Raw genomic sequence first — 18,256 nt, 5'->3', positions numbered from 1 at the left:
GGAAAATGTGTCCAGATAAAGACAAGTGTTTGTCTGTGAATGCTGCGAGTTATAGAGAATCACTTGACACCATTTTTACGAAACTGCAAAACACGTTTTAATAGCAAAAGAGGCAAAACCACAAGTATAAAACCAGCTGTCAGAATCAGCAGCCGATGTAGTGTTTACAAAGAGGCAGCGTTTCTTCAGCACGCTGTCTGTACGTTACAGTAACCCAACAGATTCCCCTACAGTATGCTTTGTAAAATTACAGTACAGCTCTGAATAAAGACATTCATCTGCTCTAAAACATAAATACAGGATTTCAAATTAAAAGCTACCAAAAAAAACAAACATAACATATTCCCTTTGGTATTTAAGGCCAGCAAGTAGTGTGTGTGCAGATGTTCCAGATCAGGCCACATTCAGAGAGGATGGACACACACACACACACACACACACACACACACACACACACACACACACACACACTGAATAATCCAAGCAGACAGCCCTTAATAGTGCAAACCAGCTGGCAGGAGCAGACACACAGATCAGTGCTGTAAATACTGAAACACATTACAGGAAATATCAGCAAAGATGAAACAGGAAGTTCAAATGGTCAAACAAGTCCAGATCCTCAACAATTCACACCTCCATCTGTTCATTTTAAACTGAACATTATGTTAAGATGGAAACGAAGGCAAACTGGTCTTTTGTCTTGCAAACTCTGAAGCTTTAAAGCAGCGGTCCGACGTTTTACACAAAGCAGTCAGTTTCATTTTGACATCAGCCGTCTCCGGGACAACTGAGTGTACTCCACTGCTAAAAATATTATATATTAACCCTTTGCTGAACAAAGAGTGCCGGAGTGGACCCCCCCAAAAAATAAAGATAATGTTTCATAAAGTTTCATTTGGCCATTACTTGATGAAACCAAACTGCACTGCCATCCCTTGAGCCTTTTTCATGACACCAAAAGCGCCATCTAGTGGGTTCAGCAAATACAACTGGTGCTTCATGAAGCTTCACGTGGCCATCACCAATAAACAGCCGACTACACAGCCGCCATCTTGGGGTAAAACAAATTAACAAATGCTAATTTAGACCTAACAGGCTGGGTAACAATTTGACTCGGCAACCTTCACTTTACGTTGACTCAAGTAACACCACTAGCCCTGGCAACCCTGACTATGACAGGACAGGACTATTAAGTCTGAAATGTGTCACACTGAAAAAACTAAATGAAGTATACCCCAAACCATTGAAATGCATTATATTAATTTGACTTAACTCGGAGGCCACTTTGTAAAATGACAGGAGGCCAGCTCCATCCACGGATGAAGACCATGACATGCAGTTGAAAACAAAACTAGGTTAACTAACGTGTCCGCGATGTCCGTAGTAGTGACTGTGTGTTTGGCAGCACTTTGTGAGTGTTCTTTAAAGCGTGTGGAGGAGCAGAGGTCCCCTGGCTGTCCTTATGACTCGTGGTACAGCTGGATCTTGTATCTGTGCTCGGCCTGGCCGTCGCTCAGCTCCTCCGCCGTGTCCCCGAAGCCGTGGAAGTGTCCGTAATGCAGGAAGTCCCCGCTGTCGGCTCCCATCAGCCCGCGCCAGGCCGGCCGGTGGGACACACAGCTGCTGGGGCTGCCAGTCAGGTGCAGGGAGCCACACATGTCGGCAGAGGAGTGCTGAGCAGGCACCGCTGCCACCTGCTGGTTGGCTGGAGGGGACGGTGGCGAGGGGATCTTTTTGGGTGGCTGGTCGGTGTAAGGCAGCGCGTGATGATGGCCGTTGGTGATCGCTTTGGTGTCGTCATCTAGTTTTTCAAAGACAAAGACTCCTCGTTAGCAATTCATGCAACATTATACTTCGTCGTTTTGTGATTGTTTTATCAGTCCAACAGTCGCACCTGAGTTGAGCTCCATGTTCATGCTCTCCAGCTCCTCTCCTTCGCTGCTCTGCATCTGCTCCTGCACATCTGCAGCAGGACGCACACAAAGAGGAGAGAAAGGACAGGTGACGTGTGACAGGTGTTGGGAGCCTTTATATCATTATCACGATGACTCACAGTGTAAAATTCAATGAAACAAATGCTAAGCTAACTCTTACTATCAGGTCCCCTGGCTTTCTTCATGTGCCCGGCATCCACGGCTGCCAGCAGCCTCTTCCTGCTGAGCAAACCCTGACCACACGGGGCGCCGTTCCCATTCTGCACCCCGTTCACGTGGAGCCCGCCGCACTGCTGCAGGTGCTTCTTGGTTTTGGAGATAAGGCAGAAGCAGTCGAGGAAGCCGTGCGCTTGGGCCAGGTCCGCTGCCGTCTGCCCACTGGCGTTCCTTAACCTGAACCAGAGGAGGGACGGGTGAGACACTCTGCTTCCTGTTTGACGTCACAAACAGGTTGACTGCATCCTGCACTCATCACTGCGTTACTCTGATCAAGTCTGTCAGTTAGAGGACTGTGACGTTGCAGGGAGAGATCGTCATGAGCCAGTAACAGACCTCAGAACAGCTCACAGTAGGTCAATATGACCTTAAATCTTAAATGTGTTCTGGTCTTGACGATCTCCCCCTGCAACACTCAGCTTGCTACATGAATAAAATATAAAGGGTGGGTATGTTAAATGATATCTGACATCTTTAGTATTTTACTTTTATGACCAAAAGATAAAAGAACTGATTAAAGACAAATGAAAAAACAGAATAATCTACAGTTTAAACACAGTCCTGTTAGCTGAAATGTTAGTTAGATAATCCTAACTCTACTTCATTTAAATAAAATGAAATGTCTCATAACGAGGTTCTGAAATAACCAAATTATTATATCATTTATCTTCTACAATACCAGCCAACAAGTATATATATTTTTTTATTTATACAAATTACTAATATTGCAAATACAAATTATCTTTTGTTAGTCGACTAGAATAAAAAAACAAGTTGCTTTTTTGGTCCCCTAGATACATTTAACTGCAATAAAAATGACAGAAGTGAGAAACTTTATCGTTAAGGGTTCCTACAGATTAAGGTAAATGGGATTTAAGACTTTATTTAATGCCCCACAGAGTGGAATTCTTACTTACTTACTTACAGTTCGTGAGAATGTTGCCAAAATATTTACTGTAACATAAAACATGACATTTAATTTTGGTGACATTTATGCAAGAAATATTTTTTAAATTTAAAGTTACATATTATTTTGAAATTTTACAATTCATAAAAATTGCTTGTTAAAGATCAATTTAATACATTTTAATACCTACTAAGGCCTTATTTTTTTTAGATTAATGAATTAAATGCCATTAAGACTTTTTAAGGATTTGCGGGGACCCCGTATATAACAATGATGTTGATGAAGTTTTCCTTTGGGGATATAATTTGCACTTGAAAAAAAGGTAATAAATCAGAATATTTTGCATTGTATGTAGGGATGCACAATATTTGAGTTTTGCCGATATCTGATATGCCCGATAAATAACAACTTATTTGGCCGATACTTGGCACCAATATCAATAAATCCGCTTTTTTCGTCAACTACTTTTAGTGATCAAGTCTAGGAAAAACCATGTTGACCGATCCTGATGGTTCATTCAAACGCTGATATTGGCCGATACAGATGACGTACTGATATTATCGTGCATCCTCAAATATATGTTATTGCAAAACTTAACATAATGCAAAATGTTTAAAATCATATTGTATCGTGACTAAAGCATTGTAAAACTATTCTATCGTGGGGCCTCTGGTGATTTCCTTTTCATACATATCTCGTGATACTGTGATAAGACAATATTGGACGTTTGATTTACTGGAATCCAGTATATAACTCGTGAAGTTAAAGTTAATTTAGTCCAAAAGACTTAGCAAACATTTATTCTATGGTCTGAAAACAACTACAATGACTCATTATGCACGATATACGATGGATTAAGCCTTTTTTAATTTGACCGTCTTCTCTAATGAGTCGAAAAATATGTCTGATGTTGAGAGAAATTTCACTTTTACAGTTCCATCAGTTTCAGATTTTGAGAATGTAAGTGACAGAAAAATTCAATTTAAAGTCTAGATAGTTTCTAGATAGCTTTGGTGTGAGTTGCCGAGTGTCGGAGATATCGGCCGTAGAGATGTCTGCCTTCCCTCCAATATAATGGAACTAGATGGCACTCAGCTTGTGGTGCTCAATGTGCCAAAACATACATTTGAAAAACTCAACAGCAATGTCTCTTTGCAGAAACCGCGACCTGGTTACTCAAGATAATCCACAGACCTTATTGTGAGCAGTTATATGAAGGAACTATTTTCCTTCTACCAAACTACACCCATCAACTGTATCGGCAGCTAGCAGTAGACTGTTTAAATGTCAAGGATGCTTCGAATTCTACCGAGGACCAGGTCCTTCTTTTGGGGAATTTTCGAGGATGCATGTGTGTATCCTCAACAGGCATGAAGTATCCACAATTCTTTGCCGGAACTGAAGGCGAGGCCTCTTCAATGACAAACACCTCGGCACATGCTGGCCTGCTCCAATTTGTGTTCACCGAATGCTAGGAAGAAGTCTTGATTAGACTCTGTAAGACCCGACTCCAAAGGACCATGCAACCGAGGAAGCATCCTTGACTTTGAGTAGCACTGAATCTCGAGAATTCTGAAGAGAGACATTGCTGTTGAGTTTTTCTAAGGTATTTCTTTGGCGCTTTGAGCACCACAAACTGAGTGTCATCTAATTTCATTATACTGAAGAGAAGGCAGACATCTCTACGGCTGATATTTAGCTAAGAACCCGTTCAAAGAAACATTTCATTTTATTCTTTTCCTGACTTGACTCTTCACGTGTCACTGTCTACTCTGCTCCTTTCCCTCCACCACACTGAGCTCCCTGTGATCTCTACACTAACTCCTGAGGTGTGTCAATAAGCTCGCAGTTTGTTAACACAGTAAGCATGCAGGTCAAGACATGACTATCATCATCAGTTCTTTCTGAAACTTGAAACCAATCACTGCAGGAAATACCTCGCCAGTTTGCCAGTTGCGGAAAGTGTAGGAAGCGAACAACTGTAAGATGCTCGCTGATGCACATGTGGCAGATTCTGCAGTGCCTATTTGGATTGCTCCCTCTTTCTGGGATTACTCAAGACAAATCGTGTTCAAATTCAATAGCTGTAAAACATCAGAACGTGCAGGGTGTTTGCAGTTTGAAAATGCAGCGCATGGTTATCCTTTCTTTACAGAATATGGCATAAGATCCAAAAGCAAGGCTAAATATTCAGTTCACAATGTAACATGTAAGGACAAAACAAACAGTGTCAGATTAAAACAAGTCTGTAAACACCCTCATTACTATCGCTGATAAAATCCCCTGAGGCTGAAAAGCTCATGATGTCCGTTTACTGACACTGATCCATGTCCGAATCGACCACAACTCATTTGATGTCTCTTGAAGCCAGAGCAAACAGAGACATTAGAGTAGCTACATATCTAATCTGTTCCTTGAGTCAAATTGAATGTTTGTTCCAAGTTTGGATAAATTCCCTCATGGCGTTGTTGAGATATCGCCTTCACAAAATGAGACATACGCAAGGTCACAGTGACCTTGACCTTTGACCACCTCATCTAATCAGTTCATCCTCGACTCAAAGCAGGTGTTTGTAGCAAATTTGAAGAAATTCACTCAACTTGAGACATAACATTCGAGACAATGAGACGGACACAAGGCCACAGTGACCTTGACCTTTGACTACCAAAATCTAATCAGTTAATTAGGGGTGTAACATCACACATATACGTGTTGAACTGTTCGGTACAAGGCTTTCGGTTCGGTATTCTGTTACATTTGGAAAACAAAATGTACAGCTTAATCTTTAATATGACGCTGTCAGTCTACTGCCCTCGACAAGGTGGCCAACAGGACGGAACAATTTGCAGATGATGCTGTCGACCCCTAGCACCCCCAACCCAGAACCTATGCCCAGAATGTTCTACTCCAGCTAGCTTGTTGCAAGATGGTTATTAACACCATTACCAGACCAGAAATAGAAGATCTTCCGATAACCTACAAGTCTGGTGTTTGGAGCCACTTCGGTTTTGCTATAAATTATGAGATTGACCGTATGACAGTAGTGGGAAAAAAACACCGAGCTAAAGAACGAACCACCGCACAGCTTCAGACTCTCTTCAGCAGCTAACCCAGTAGCTATGGGGCCCCGGCTGACTATAATTCCTGCTTCATACAAAAACAAAAGCCCAAATTATTTCTACTTTTTGCTGAATGAAAAAACGTACCAAACTGTGACACCACTGTATCATATCGAACAGAACCGTGAATTTTGTGTACACTTACACCCCTTCAGCTCATCTTTGAGTCCAAGTGAACGTTTGTGCCAAATTTCGATAAATTCCCACGGTGCGCTCGAGTTATTGCATTCATGAAAATGAGACAGACAAAACACCACAGTGACCTTGACCTTTGCCCACCCAATCTAATCAGTTCACCCATGAGCCAAAGTGGATGTTTGTGCCAAATCTGGGGCAGCGACTGCCAGTTTAAAAGCGAGATCACAGCACTGACACCTCATCAGCTTTTACAGGTGATGTGGTGAAACTTTCTGCTGCTGCTGGAAACCTGGAGCCTTACACACAAACATTATGAGTTTACTCTCAAACAGTTCCTAACTAAAAAGATTATAGCGAGGACTAGTTTAGGACCTGACCAAGAGAGGAACAGAAACGTTTACCTCAGTGAGGAGGCGTGGTTGACTTTGTTGCTGGATATGACTCATTCTTTTAAAAGGCGTGATTGGTTGTTCGTTGTTAGCCTGTCAGGTGAGGACACCCGGTGGCGATGCAGTGAACTGCATCACAAAATGAGACTGCGTTTTATGATATAATGCATGTTGAACAAGTTTTAGAAGAAATATTTTGCAGTGTAGTTACACAGTTATACACGTCTTACATATTTGTCTCCAGGTGAATACAGTGTTTTTGTTGCTGTGCCGTACGTAAATAGAAACACATGAGCTTTTCTGCTTCTGGTGCTGCCAACATTCTCATTAACTATCTCTATCATTTAACATATAACATACGAGGGCATTTTTACCTATGCAGCTGTTGGAGAAAATACAACACACACAGATAAGATCACTTTACATCAGCTGGTTTGGGAGGGAAGAGCCAACGAAACATCTGGGATATTTCTACACCTTCAAATCCTGCTGATGCTGCACAGAGGTCAGACTGCAGAATACTTACTGTGGTTTAGCACCTGCTATCAACAGGACCTGGATACACTCCAAGCTACCTGAACGAGCCGCCTTGTGGATGGGAGCCTCACCTACGAAATCCTGAAGACACAATGTCAAACTCTGGAGAGATCAATGAAGGCTAAAAAACCACATTACAACAAGTACGTCCACTCTAGTATAGCACATGTTAAATGGACCTGCTGGGGGTGTTGGGAGACTGACCTGCCTGTTGACGTCAGCTCCAGCCTGAGTCAGCCACACCACACAGTGAGGATGTCCTCCGAACGCGGCGGTGTGTGTTGGCGTCTGGTTGAAGCGGCTGGTCACCGTGTTCACCTCACAACCCATCTGCACCAGGCGCACCACACACTCCAGCTGTGTGCAAGGAAACACAGAACACAGGCAGGTGATGAGAATCAGACTTTGCCTGAGATGGTGTTGCCCTGTATAGTTTAAGCACAGCTCTGGTTATGTGTAGTGTATGTATACTGCCTGATTTGTATTTCTGAACCTAATAGTTTCTGTTTTTATTCTTATTTTTATTATTATTTAGGCTATGTTTCCCTGTTTATCTGTACTTATTTCTGTCCTGATGCTGCTGAAACACCCACATTTCTCACTGTGTTACCCTAAACAAACAACATTACAAAACTGTGCATGATATTTATTCAGCCAACAAACTCATCTCAAGATTTTTAGTCAAACATCTATTTTATGAATGTAAATGTGATTTTATTGCCTACCTTTTCTGTTATTGTTATTATTTTGTCTTTTATTTGTTCTATATTAGCTTACTTTGACCCGATGTTGTGCGGTCACGCTGGATGCTTTGTCCCATCAAGAGTGGAGTCCTGTCTGTTATGTTATCTTTATTTGGGTATGATGCATGAATGATTTTGTTTTTGTCCTAATGCCACGTTATAAGTGATGGCTTCTATAATAAAAAGATTAAAAAGAAAGATAACCCCTTAAATAAATTTGAAAAGATAACTCCTAAAATATATTTAAAAAAAAAAAGACAACCCCTAAAAATAAATGAAAAAAAAACAACAAACAAAAAAACCAAACAAACCCTAAAATATATTTTCAAAAGTATGACAACCATGAAAAACAAATACAAAAGATAACTCCTAAAATCAATTTTAAAAAGACAAACCCTGAATACATTTTTTAAAAAAGACCACCCCTAAAACAAATTGGAAAAAAGATAACCCCTTAAATATTAAAAAAAAAAAAAATCCCTAAAATATAATTAAAAAACATATAGCCTCTAAAATATATTTTAAAAAAAGATAACCCCTGAAACAAATTAAAAAAAGACAACCCCTAAAATAAATGAAAAAACAAAACAAACAAAAAAACAACAACCCTAAAATATAAAACATATTAAAAAAAGATAACCCCTAAATATATAATTCTTTTTTTTTTAAAGATAATCCCTAAAACAAATTGGAAAAAAGATAACCCTTGAAATAAATTTTTAAAAAAAGATAACCTCTGAAATATAATTTTTTTAAAAAGACAACCCCTGAATTGAATTTTAAAAAAGATAAACCCTAAATATAATTCTTCTTCTTTTTTTTAAGAAAGGGATAACCCCTTAAATATTAAAGAAAATATAATTTGAATATAATTCAAAAACATAACCCCCCTAAAATGTATTTTAAAAAAAAAGGATAATCCCTGAAACAAATTAAAAAAAAATAACCGCTGAAATATATATATATTTTTAAAAGACAACCCCTAAAAGAAATTGGAAAAAAGATAACCCCTAAAATAAATTTTAAAAACAATTAAACATATTTTTGAAAATAAGATAAACTTGAAAACAAATTTAAAAAAGATAACCCCTAAAATAAGTTTTTTAAAAAAGATAACTCCTTAAATAAAAAAAAGATAACCCCTGAAATAAAATTTTAAAAAAGATAACCTCTGAGATATATATATATATATATATATATATATATATAAATATAAAAGTTAAGCCCTATAAATAACCCCTAAAATAAATTTTAAAAATTCTTAAATATATATTTGAAAATAAGATGAAAACAAATTTAAAAAAGATAACCCCTAAAATAAGTTTTTTTAAAAAAAGATAACTCCTTAAATAAAAAAAAGATAACCTCTGAGATATATATATATATATATATATATATATATATATATATATATATATATATATATATAAAAGTTAAGCCCTATAAATAACCCCTAAAATAAATTTTAAAAATTCTTAAATATATATTTGAAAATAAGATGAAAACAAATTAAAAAAGATAACCCCTTAAATATAAATAAAAAATAACGCCCTGGAGAAAAAGTGTTACGTAGGATGTTGGTCTTTATTGCACATGGTTAAATCAGTTATTTTTAAGTATCAATCACTGATCTATTGACACGTTATTGATCTATTATTAACTATTTCCTGCTTCTCTGGAGTTGTTTTGGCGCCTGAGTCGCTATTGGCTGCACTGGAACCAATAAAAACACAGCATGCGGTGACGTTGTTTATTTTTTCCTCCCCTCATAACTTTATTGTACAGTCGCAGTCAGACAGCTGCTGCGTTAGGAAGCGACTCAGTGACAGTGAGGAAAACGGCGGGTTCACGCGCTGCAGCAGACCTCACTCAGAGAACAGTATTAAACATTAAATATAAACCTTTAGGTTCATGCTGGTAGCTGCTGTGCACCGCCATGTTGTGACTGTAAACTATCATGAGGACAGATTAACGTCAGCGAAGCGGTTACTAAAGTTAACGGCTGTTAAATGAAGTCACATTAACTACATGGTGAATTACTGTCAAGTTATAACATCCCCGACTGACTTGTAGGAGACGACGACATTTGCTCGGTCACTAAATCTGTTAATCCCGCCTGTAGTGTAACGTTAGTGTTAATCCCTACCTGTCCATAGTGAGCAGCCCAGTGTAAGGGGGTCCATCCGTAGCAGGAGTCCTCGGTGGTCAGATGAGCCCGGTTAGGGGGCTCCTGTAACAGCGACACCAGAGCTCCAACATCTCCATCCCGGCAGGCTCGGTGGATGGGAAACCGGCCCTTGAACGCCTCGTCCCCGGAGAAGTCCGGTTCTAGTCCCTCAGACATTAGTGAAGTATGAAAGTGGCGGACTGAGGCGTTTTTCTGCAGGTTTCCCGGTCCCACCGAGCACACTGACACGGTTCAAACACAAAGGAAGAGTAGGTAAGATTATGAGAGCGGCTGGAGAGTCGCAAAACCCGGACTGGAGTCTGCTGGCTCTGTGACTGATAGCCATTCCAGTTTGGTTGGAAACCGGACTGAAACACTCCCGCCGGTGTGCCGCCCACAGCTCAGAGGGAAACTTAGAAGTAAGGAACATTATTTATCAAAGTATCTCTGCAAATATTCTTTAAATACCAAACAACTTTGCGCTGTTTCCCTGCTTCAAACATAGCTAACTATGCTAACGATGCTAGCTTCGACACAGGTGCCAATGTAAAGGTGAGGTGTAAGATTTAGGGAGATTTGGTGACGTCTAGCGGTGTGGGTGAGGTTTTTACGGTAAACCGAATTATCCACAGAGGTCTCCTCCCCTCCAAAACAAACAAACCCTGTGATTTAAACTTAAAAATGCCAAAGAATGACATTTCACGCTTAAAATCCACGTATTTTAGACGCAGTCTGGCATGTAGCTGCGAGGAGCTAGTCTCACACATGCCCATGTGAGGTCGCCTTTTTTCTCTAATAAGATAAGATCCAGACCTTCAGGAGGTTTTCACCATAAGCCGAATTATCCACAAAGGACTCTTTCTCTCCAGAATAAAAGGACCAGGTAATTTAAACCACCAAAAACACCAAATAATGCCGTTTCATGTTACAAATCCATTTATTTCCAAGGCAATCTGGCACATTGATTCGGGCAGCTGGTCCCTACGCATACCAGTGTGAGGTTACATTTCTTTTAATTAAAAAAAGATAACCCCTTAAAATATATTTATTAAAAAGAATAACCCCATAAGTATATTTATTTAAAAAAAAGATAACCCCTTAAAATATATTTATTAAAAAAAGATAACCCCTTAAAATATATTTATTAAAAAAAGATAACCCCTTAAAATATATTTATTTAAAATAGCTAACCCCATAAATATATTTATTAAAAAGAATAACCCCATAAAATATATTTATTAAAAAAAGATAACCCCTTAAAATATATTTATTAAAAAAATAACCCCATAAAATATATTTATTAAAAAAGATAATCCCTTAAAATATATTTATTTAAAATAGATAACCCCATAAATATATTTATTAAAAAAAACCCCATTAAAATATATTTATTAAAAAAGATAACCCCTTAAAATATATTTATTAAAAATAGATAACTCCTTAAAATATATTTATTTAAAATAGCTAACCCCATAAATATATTTATTAAAAAATAACCCCATAAAATATATTTATTAAAAAGAATAACCCCATAAAATATATTTATTAAAAATAGATAACCCATAAATATATTTATTAAAAAAAGATAACCCATTAAAATATATTTATTAAAAAAGATGAAAAATGTGTTTAAAAAATATAATCCCTACAGTATTTTCTTTTTTAAACGATAACCCCTACACACTATATAAAAAAATAACACCTAACCTCTGAGAAAAAGTAACATAACATAACATAACATCAAAGTAAGATAACATAAGATCCAGATGTTAGGGAGGGTTTCACCAGAAGCCGAATTATCCACAAAGGTGTCTTCCTCTTCAAAACAAACAGACCAGGTGATTTAAACCACTAGAAACATTGAATAAAGCAGTTTCACGTTAAACATCAGTGCATCTCTGATACAGTTCAGCATAAGTTAGTGTGTGCTCATCCTTGTCTGATCCAGATGTTGAGGAAGCACAGGAATTCTTATTTTCAGGTGTTTATACACCAAAGAAGACATGCTTATTGTGCGAATATATCCCCCTACATCCTACACACTGGTTCCTTTAACAAGCTATTAATACTACTGACAATGCTAACACTCCCACAGGAGAAGAAGAAACCACAGCAGCAGAAGAAGAAGACGACAATAAACCGACCACCAAAGATGTCAGCATCATTAGGAGAGAAATCTCTGCCTCTGAGTCATGGTGCAAACATGAAGGCAAGCCAACAGGTAACTTTACTCAACACACTTTCAGTCCATGGTCTCTGAATACATCCATGTGACGTAAATATAGACAGTGTGGCTGCACTGGGGCCCCTGGGGTGGGGTGGGGGCCTAAAGAAAGTGGAGGAAAGAATCAAATTGCCGCCTCAGAAATGATCCATGCATTGAGATCGAGCTTTCTTTTCTCTCAGGATGACTTTGTCAGAGTGAGGAAGAGAGACCTGGAGAAGTTAACCACAGAGGTCATGCAGCTGAGGGAGTTCCTGCCCAGAGTGCTGAAGGCGGACCTGATTGAAATGCTGCATAAAGCTCGGGCAGCTCAGACAAGTACGCCCCTATTGAACGAAACCTTGCCATGTTGCCATGGGTAACAGTGTGACGTCAATAGGTCAAGAAGTCAAAATAATGTGAATATCACGCGTTTTGGCTCATTTATAGTACATAGACCTGGGTAACTGGACACCCACAAACCTGCAGACATTTTGTGTGTGTGTGTGTGTGTGTGTGTGTGTGTGTGTGTGTGTGTGTAGTGAAGGAGCAGCTTGTGCAGGAGCAGGAGAAGTTGCAACAGGAGTGTCTGCACCTTCAGTCCCGGCTGGATGCAGCTCAGACTGAGTGTCAGAAAGAGAGAGAGGTGAGTGATGCTGTGTTCCTGGCTTTACCTTGACTTTTAGTGTGTCATATCAAGACGTGTGTGTGTGTGTGTGTGTGTGTAGGAGAAGCTGCTGCTACGCGAGCAGCTGTGGCAGAGCGACGCAGAGCTGCAGCAGCAGGTGGACTTCTGCTCCGGTCTGGGATCGGCAGCCGGCGGTCTGCTGTGGAGCTGCTCTGCCAGCGAGGACGCGGTCACACGCTGGCTGGCTGATGTGAGTCGTCTCCACTTTCATATTAAACAGTGAGATAATTGGATATCTGACAGCTGATTGGTGGAGATGTATTGTCTGGTGTGTGTGTAGGGGAAGCTGCAGGCCTTCCTGTCCGTCGCTGCTCATACTCTGGAGAGCTTCGTCAGGTCTCTGGATGAGGAGGCCAAAACTCAAACCGAGGACCACACCTCTCAGGAGCACCAGTTCGTGCTGGCGCTGGCCGGAACCATCACCAGTGAGTTCACAGCTGCTGCACTGCCAGCGAGTCACAGCAGCTCATTTGAATCAGGGTTGGGTCTAATTTCCTGCCCTTATTTAAAATATATGCAGGTCATTAGTCACTGTCGCAGCCTCAAGCACTGGATGTACCGTCAGAATTTATTTCTCAGGCTGATAAAGAACAGAACATAAAACGGACCAGATGTCCCCTCCAATCACCTGCCTTCTTTCTTTCCAATCAGACATAGCAGCAGTAACCTGTGGCCGGGACTTCCTGTCCAGCTCGGCGCACGTCCTCCTGGACACTCTGGTGAAGCTTTTGGAGCTGATGAAGCCCGGCGTCTTCCCCAAACTGAAAGTGTACGTGGCGCTGTAGTAGAATGCAAAACACAAACCACAGGTAGTTTCAAATTGAAGATTCATTTGTACGTGCACTCAACACCTCTGGCCAGGGTGGCTCACTCAGTAAAGCGTGTCAGTGTCTCAGTGTGAACAGCAGGTGTCAGCACTGTGCTTCTGCACTTCACAGCAGCTGTGTGTCGCTGCAGGTTGATGCTGATGGCTCTGTATAATGTCAGCATCAGTGTTAAAGGACTGAAGTGCCTCAGTGAGAACCCAGGACTCCTGCCTCTCATCTGGACCCTGCTGAATGGTAAGGACACCATTTGGAAACACACAATAATGTTCCGTAGTGTCACGTTATGAGAGTGCCTCTGACTGATGATGATGATTGATTGATTTACTACACTTGGCAGCTTCTCTGTGCCTGTACGATCAGGGTATGTTTGACTGCATGCAAACATCTCAATGGGAGAGTCCAAAGAGTTCAGTAAGGATCTGAGAGAGCGTGAATGTCACCTGGGGCCACACTGAGCAACTAAAAAAAATCATGAGTGCAACAATGGTTTGGAAGTACAAATTACCAGGAGATGTGTTTTGTTCTGGTTTCTGTTTGTAGTCTGAGTATCATCGACCAATTATATTTGAGGCACGTAAACAAACAAAGCGTTAGCTTAGCATTAGCTTTGTTTGTCTTCATTTATATGCAGATAAGGGCTTATAGAGATTAGCCCAGACCCCCAAGAAATGCAGTGGGCTTTGACGCCAATTTTCTGAGTGGCCGCCAAACACCGTCATGTGATGCCATGTGGTCCGAAAAGACTTTTCCCATGGATTTGATAGATGTTTATTTTTACTCATATTTTTGGACTGTCTTAGACCATAGGAATAAAATACATGAATTTTAAAATTGGTTAAAAGTCCTATTTATACTTATGTGTAATTAAGGGCAGGACGCTTAGAGAGACAAAGCTGTCCACAATGCCGACAGTGCCCTTGTGCTCTCAGTCAGATCCACCCCTCGCTCCTCCACAGCTCCACCCTACTGTCTAAATATGGGGTTCATCCCAATATCCCTCCTCAACTCCTCCGTCCTCTATTCTCGATATCAGTTGAGACTTGCCACCTTGTAGGATGTCTCAATTCGTTAAATGTACTCGTAGGAGTCGAAGAGAGGAGGCTTTCTGAGGGGAAGCGAGGATACACGCTTAGCGTCGCTTCACGTGGCGCTTTAAAGGAAAAGACGTCTCATTTCTCTATCATCACATCTCCTTGTTTCTTTTCTCCTCGCGTCACACCGTCACATCTCTCCCCCGTGTCAATACGAGGGCGGAGCTAAGATGCGAGGAAGAGATGCAAGCGAGGGAAACGTGGATGCGGGATTCGGTATTGGGAGGTCACCTCTGGCTCCAGAAAGACAAGATGGCGACAGCCAAAATGTCAAACTTGAGGCTTCAAAAACCAATGGGTGACATCACTTTGGCTACAAAGTTGTAGGCTGACCTGCTGGAGTTCCTTCTCCATTTGAAAAGCACAGGGTCACACCAGTCTACGATTGAATTGTTGATAGCGTCCAGGTGTCGGCCTCCACCCTACCTCTGATCTCTCATTGTCCGACAGATGGAGACTGGGAGGTGTCTCTCCACTCTCTGCGTCTCCTGCAGTCAGTGTTGCTGGAGGAGGAGGTGCTCCTCCTGCTGGGCCCTTCTCTGCTGGATCCAGACCTCCAGGCTCTCGTCAACCGTCTCACCTCCAGCGCTCAGCCCGGCCTGAGACTGGCTGCCCAGCAGACCCTGGAGGACCTGCGGACCCTCCAACAGGTGCCACACTCACATTTTGTCTTGCAGGACAGGTTTGGTCACCTCAGGTCTTAAAATACTTAACAGACAGTGCCCAAACTGCGCTTCAAAAATTGCCCCTTGAGCCGACCACTCCTAAAAAGAAAGTGTGTCTACAACAATCAGAAATAACAACAAACTGTATCTAGAGATCATTTGTGAGTGTAATAAAACACTGAATCCAGGTCCGGCTGACAGAGTCCTCACATGACAGGACGGCACACAGAGGTGGAGACACACATTTTAATGCGTGACAGCAGGCAAAGCATAAGTGTGAAGAATAAAATGAATGTTGGCTGCTTCAGTTTCTTTGTCCTTAAATACACATGAATAACACAGAGCCACTGTTTAAGATCCTCTCCAGACAGAGACAGGTTTATTTTACACTTGTGTAGGTTGAATAAACGACCACATATATAGGACCATGTGTGATTTAATGTGAGCACAGAGAAATGCATTTTAATATAACATTTTGTTGCAGGAATAATAAAATCAATTGCTTTTTTTAGTCCACTAGATGGTGCTGATGTTGTTTTTTTCCTGGTGAGGTCAGCAGAGGTCACAGTTAGCTGCATTTGGCAGGAAGTTCATCAAAACAAAGATGGAGGCACCAGAGAAAGAAATTAGAAATGCACCACTGGCATTTAAATCAAACGTCTGGACTGGATATTTTAACATTGAAAGAAGGATTTAGGATATAGTTTGCCGCTGACAGCTGAGCTAGCGCTAAACCTGCTCCGCTGAAAAATCAACCAACACTGGACACATTTTATTTTCCGCGTGTTGCTACATTCTCTCACAAAACTTGGCTAATACACATGATGCATTGCCAGGTAACGTTAGCCACCCCATTGATTTCTGTTATTAATCAGCCATTTTAAAGCCATAATACACGTACGTTCTTTACATGCGTTATGAATCTCAGCTAGCGATCACTGATTAAGGTTAAATGCAATTAAACATGACGTTAACGTACCCTGTTCTGCCGGGTCCATTCGGCGAACTCGTTATATACACTGGATGTTTTCTTCTTAGATGTTGTAGCACTAAGGACGTGCTATTGTGGTATGCTAACCCCGTTTTGCAATGCACACATAACTGTTTTCTTCTTCTCTCCTACCATTGTTTTGCAATCCATGCTTCACATCCACGTTACAGCTGCGTAGGCTATCAGTAGCGAAAGTATCAAGCGCGAATGAATTCAACACATTTGTGAGCAGGGAGGGACTCCATTAGTTTACCTGGAATGTTGGTAATAGTGAAGTGTGGGAGCGATGATAAATGAGAAGTGTTTGTGTGTTTCCAGGGTCGGGATGTAAACAGCAACCTCTGATGTGGATTCACGATCTTAAGTCCGGACCTCCGTCTGTGTTAACTTCTCCGATCTGTGTTTGTGCACTTCATGTCCAAAGTCGGGAGAAATTTTCATCAAAGTTAAGCCTTACATATTAAAGTAAAAGGAACAGTTTCAATATATAAACTTTAAGTGTTCTTATATGACCTGTTCACTGTTGAGCCTTCAGATTTGCTCATGTTTGTGTCTTGATTGGTTTTTACCCACTTGATGTGAAAACAGTTTTTATAGAAGACACATTAAAGATGTTTGCACACTTTCAGAGCGCTGTTTCTGTTTTCATAGAAACATCCTATGAACCATCCTACGCAGTCTGCCAGAGGATTCACCTCTTCATGATTTTCTTAATTCCATCTCCATCTTTTCAAGGGGCTATTTCTAGCACCAGATTCATAACTTAAACATAGACTCACGAGATGCAATTAAGTTGTTAAGGGAAACAGATCTGGGAGAGCAAGTATTGCTTAAGGGTACACAGGTCTTCTATTCGTGCAAAGCATAGTTTGATACGATGTAAATTGATGCTTATTTTACCAAATCTCGCCTGTCTAAAATTCACAAAGATTTCTCCCTGAATTGTGACAGATGTAATCAGGCCCTTGCCAATCTTGTACATATGCTTTGGCTCTGTCCATCCTTGTTCAACCTCTGGAAAACGATTTTGGGCTGAAAGTGTCAGTGCTCTCTTTGGGGTGTCAACCTCTTTTCCCTCTTTCTCTTTATCCCAATAGAACGTAATCACCTTCACCACTATACTGGCTCGGAGACTGATCCTGATAAAGTGGAAGTCCTCTGTACCTCCATCTCATTTATTGGATTCGAGACGTGCTGTACTTTCTTAATTGGAGAAAGTTAAACTGTCTCTTCAAGGAAGGTCTAATGCGTTCATCAAGGTCTGGGTGTGTTTTCTCACATCTGTACAGAATGCAAAGTTTTCTGATATTCCAACCTAATTCATAGTTTAGGGGATTTTGTTTTTTGCCTCTTCTTGTTTTTGTTGGTAGAGGCATACCCTTAATGTTCTATGGGCCATATATCTTCTTGGCACCCTCAGTTCTCTTTGCCTTGAAGTCCAGATGAGTCGGCATCTTCAGAATCTCTAGTGTCAGTATTTCTGAGTGAAACAAAGTAGGCAAGTGGGATATAAGTCTGGAAGGAATTTGATTTGACCGTTGAACCACTCAACTAATAGTTCCACAGAACCCAGAACAATCGCACCAAATAGCACCACACTGATTGAACCGAAACCTCATATGAAGAGTAAAGAATAAACCC

At 40.7% G+C, this 18,256-nt stretch overlaps 2 protein-coding genes across 3 annotated transcripts; one reads left to right on the top strand and one right to left on the bottom strand.

The window, feature by feature from the left end:
- Positions 1–78: 78 nt before the first annotated feature.
- Positions 79–10,467, bottom strand: ankrd10a (ankyrin repeat domain 10a). The gene is made up of 6 exons (XM_049570226.1): positions 10,130–10,467; positions 7,445–7,597; positions 7,230–7,321; positions 2,095–2,327; positions 1,895–1,963; positions 79–1,801 (listed from the first exon to the last, which is right to left on the bottom strand). The coding sequence occupies exons 1-6, from the start codon at positions 10,325–10,327 to the stop codon at positions 1,461–1,463; spliced, it is 1,086 nt and encodes a 361-aa protein (XP_049426183.1). The 5' UTR covers positions 10,328–10,467; the 3' UTR covers positions 79–1,460.
- On the top strand, positions 10,418–17,182 carry LOC125884930 (heat shock transcription factor 2 binding protein). Of its 2 annotated transcripts, none has more exons than XM_049570227.1 (10): positions 10,418–10,569; positions 12,246–12,371; positions 12,557–12,692; positions 12,896–12,999; positions 13,082–13,231; positions 13,322–13,466; positions 13,693–13,810; positions 13,999–14,102; positions 15,410–15,609; positions 16,934–17,182. In XM_049570227.1, the coding sequence occupies exons 2-10, from the start codon at positions 12,303–12,305 to the stop codon at positions 16,958–16,960; spliced, it is 1,053 nt and encodes a 350-aa protein (XP_049426184.1). In that variant the 5' UTR covers positions 10,418–10,569; positions 12,246–12,302; the 3' UTR covers positions 16,961–17,182. The 2 variants fall into 2 exon arrangements, with proteins under 2 accessions (XP_049426184.1, XP_049426185.1); XM_049570228.1 differs by lacking the exon at positions 10,418–10,569 and adding an exon at positions 10,590–11,033.
- The last annotated feature ends 1,074 nt before the right edge of the window (positions 17,183–18,256 follow it).

The sequence above is a fragment of the Epinephelus fuscoguttatus genome, linkage group LG24 (genome assembly GCF_011397635.1).
Source record: "Epinephelus fuscoguttatus linkage group LG24, E.fuscoguttatus.final_Chr_v1".
NCBI classification, from domain to species: Eukaryota; Metazoa; Chordata; class Actinopteri; order Perciformes; family Serranidae; genus Epinephelus; species Epinephelus fuscoguttatus.
Note: the sequence above shows the minus strand (reverse complement) of the source record. Positions and strands in the feature narration are given on the sequence as shown.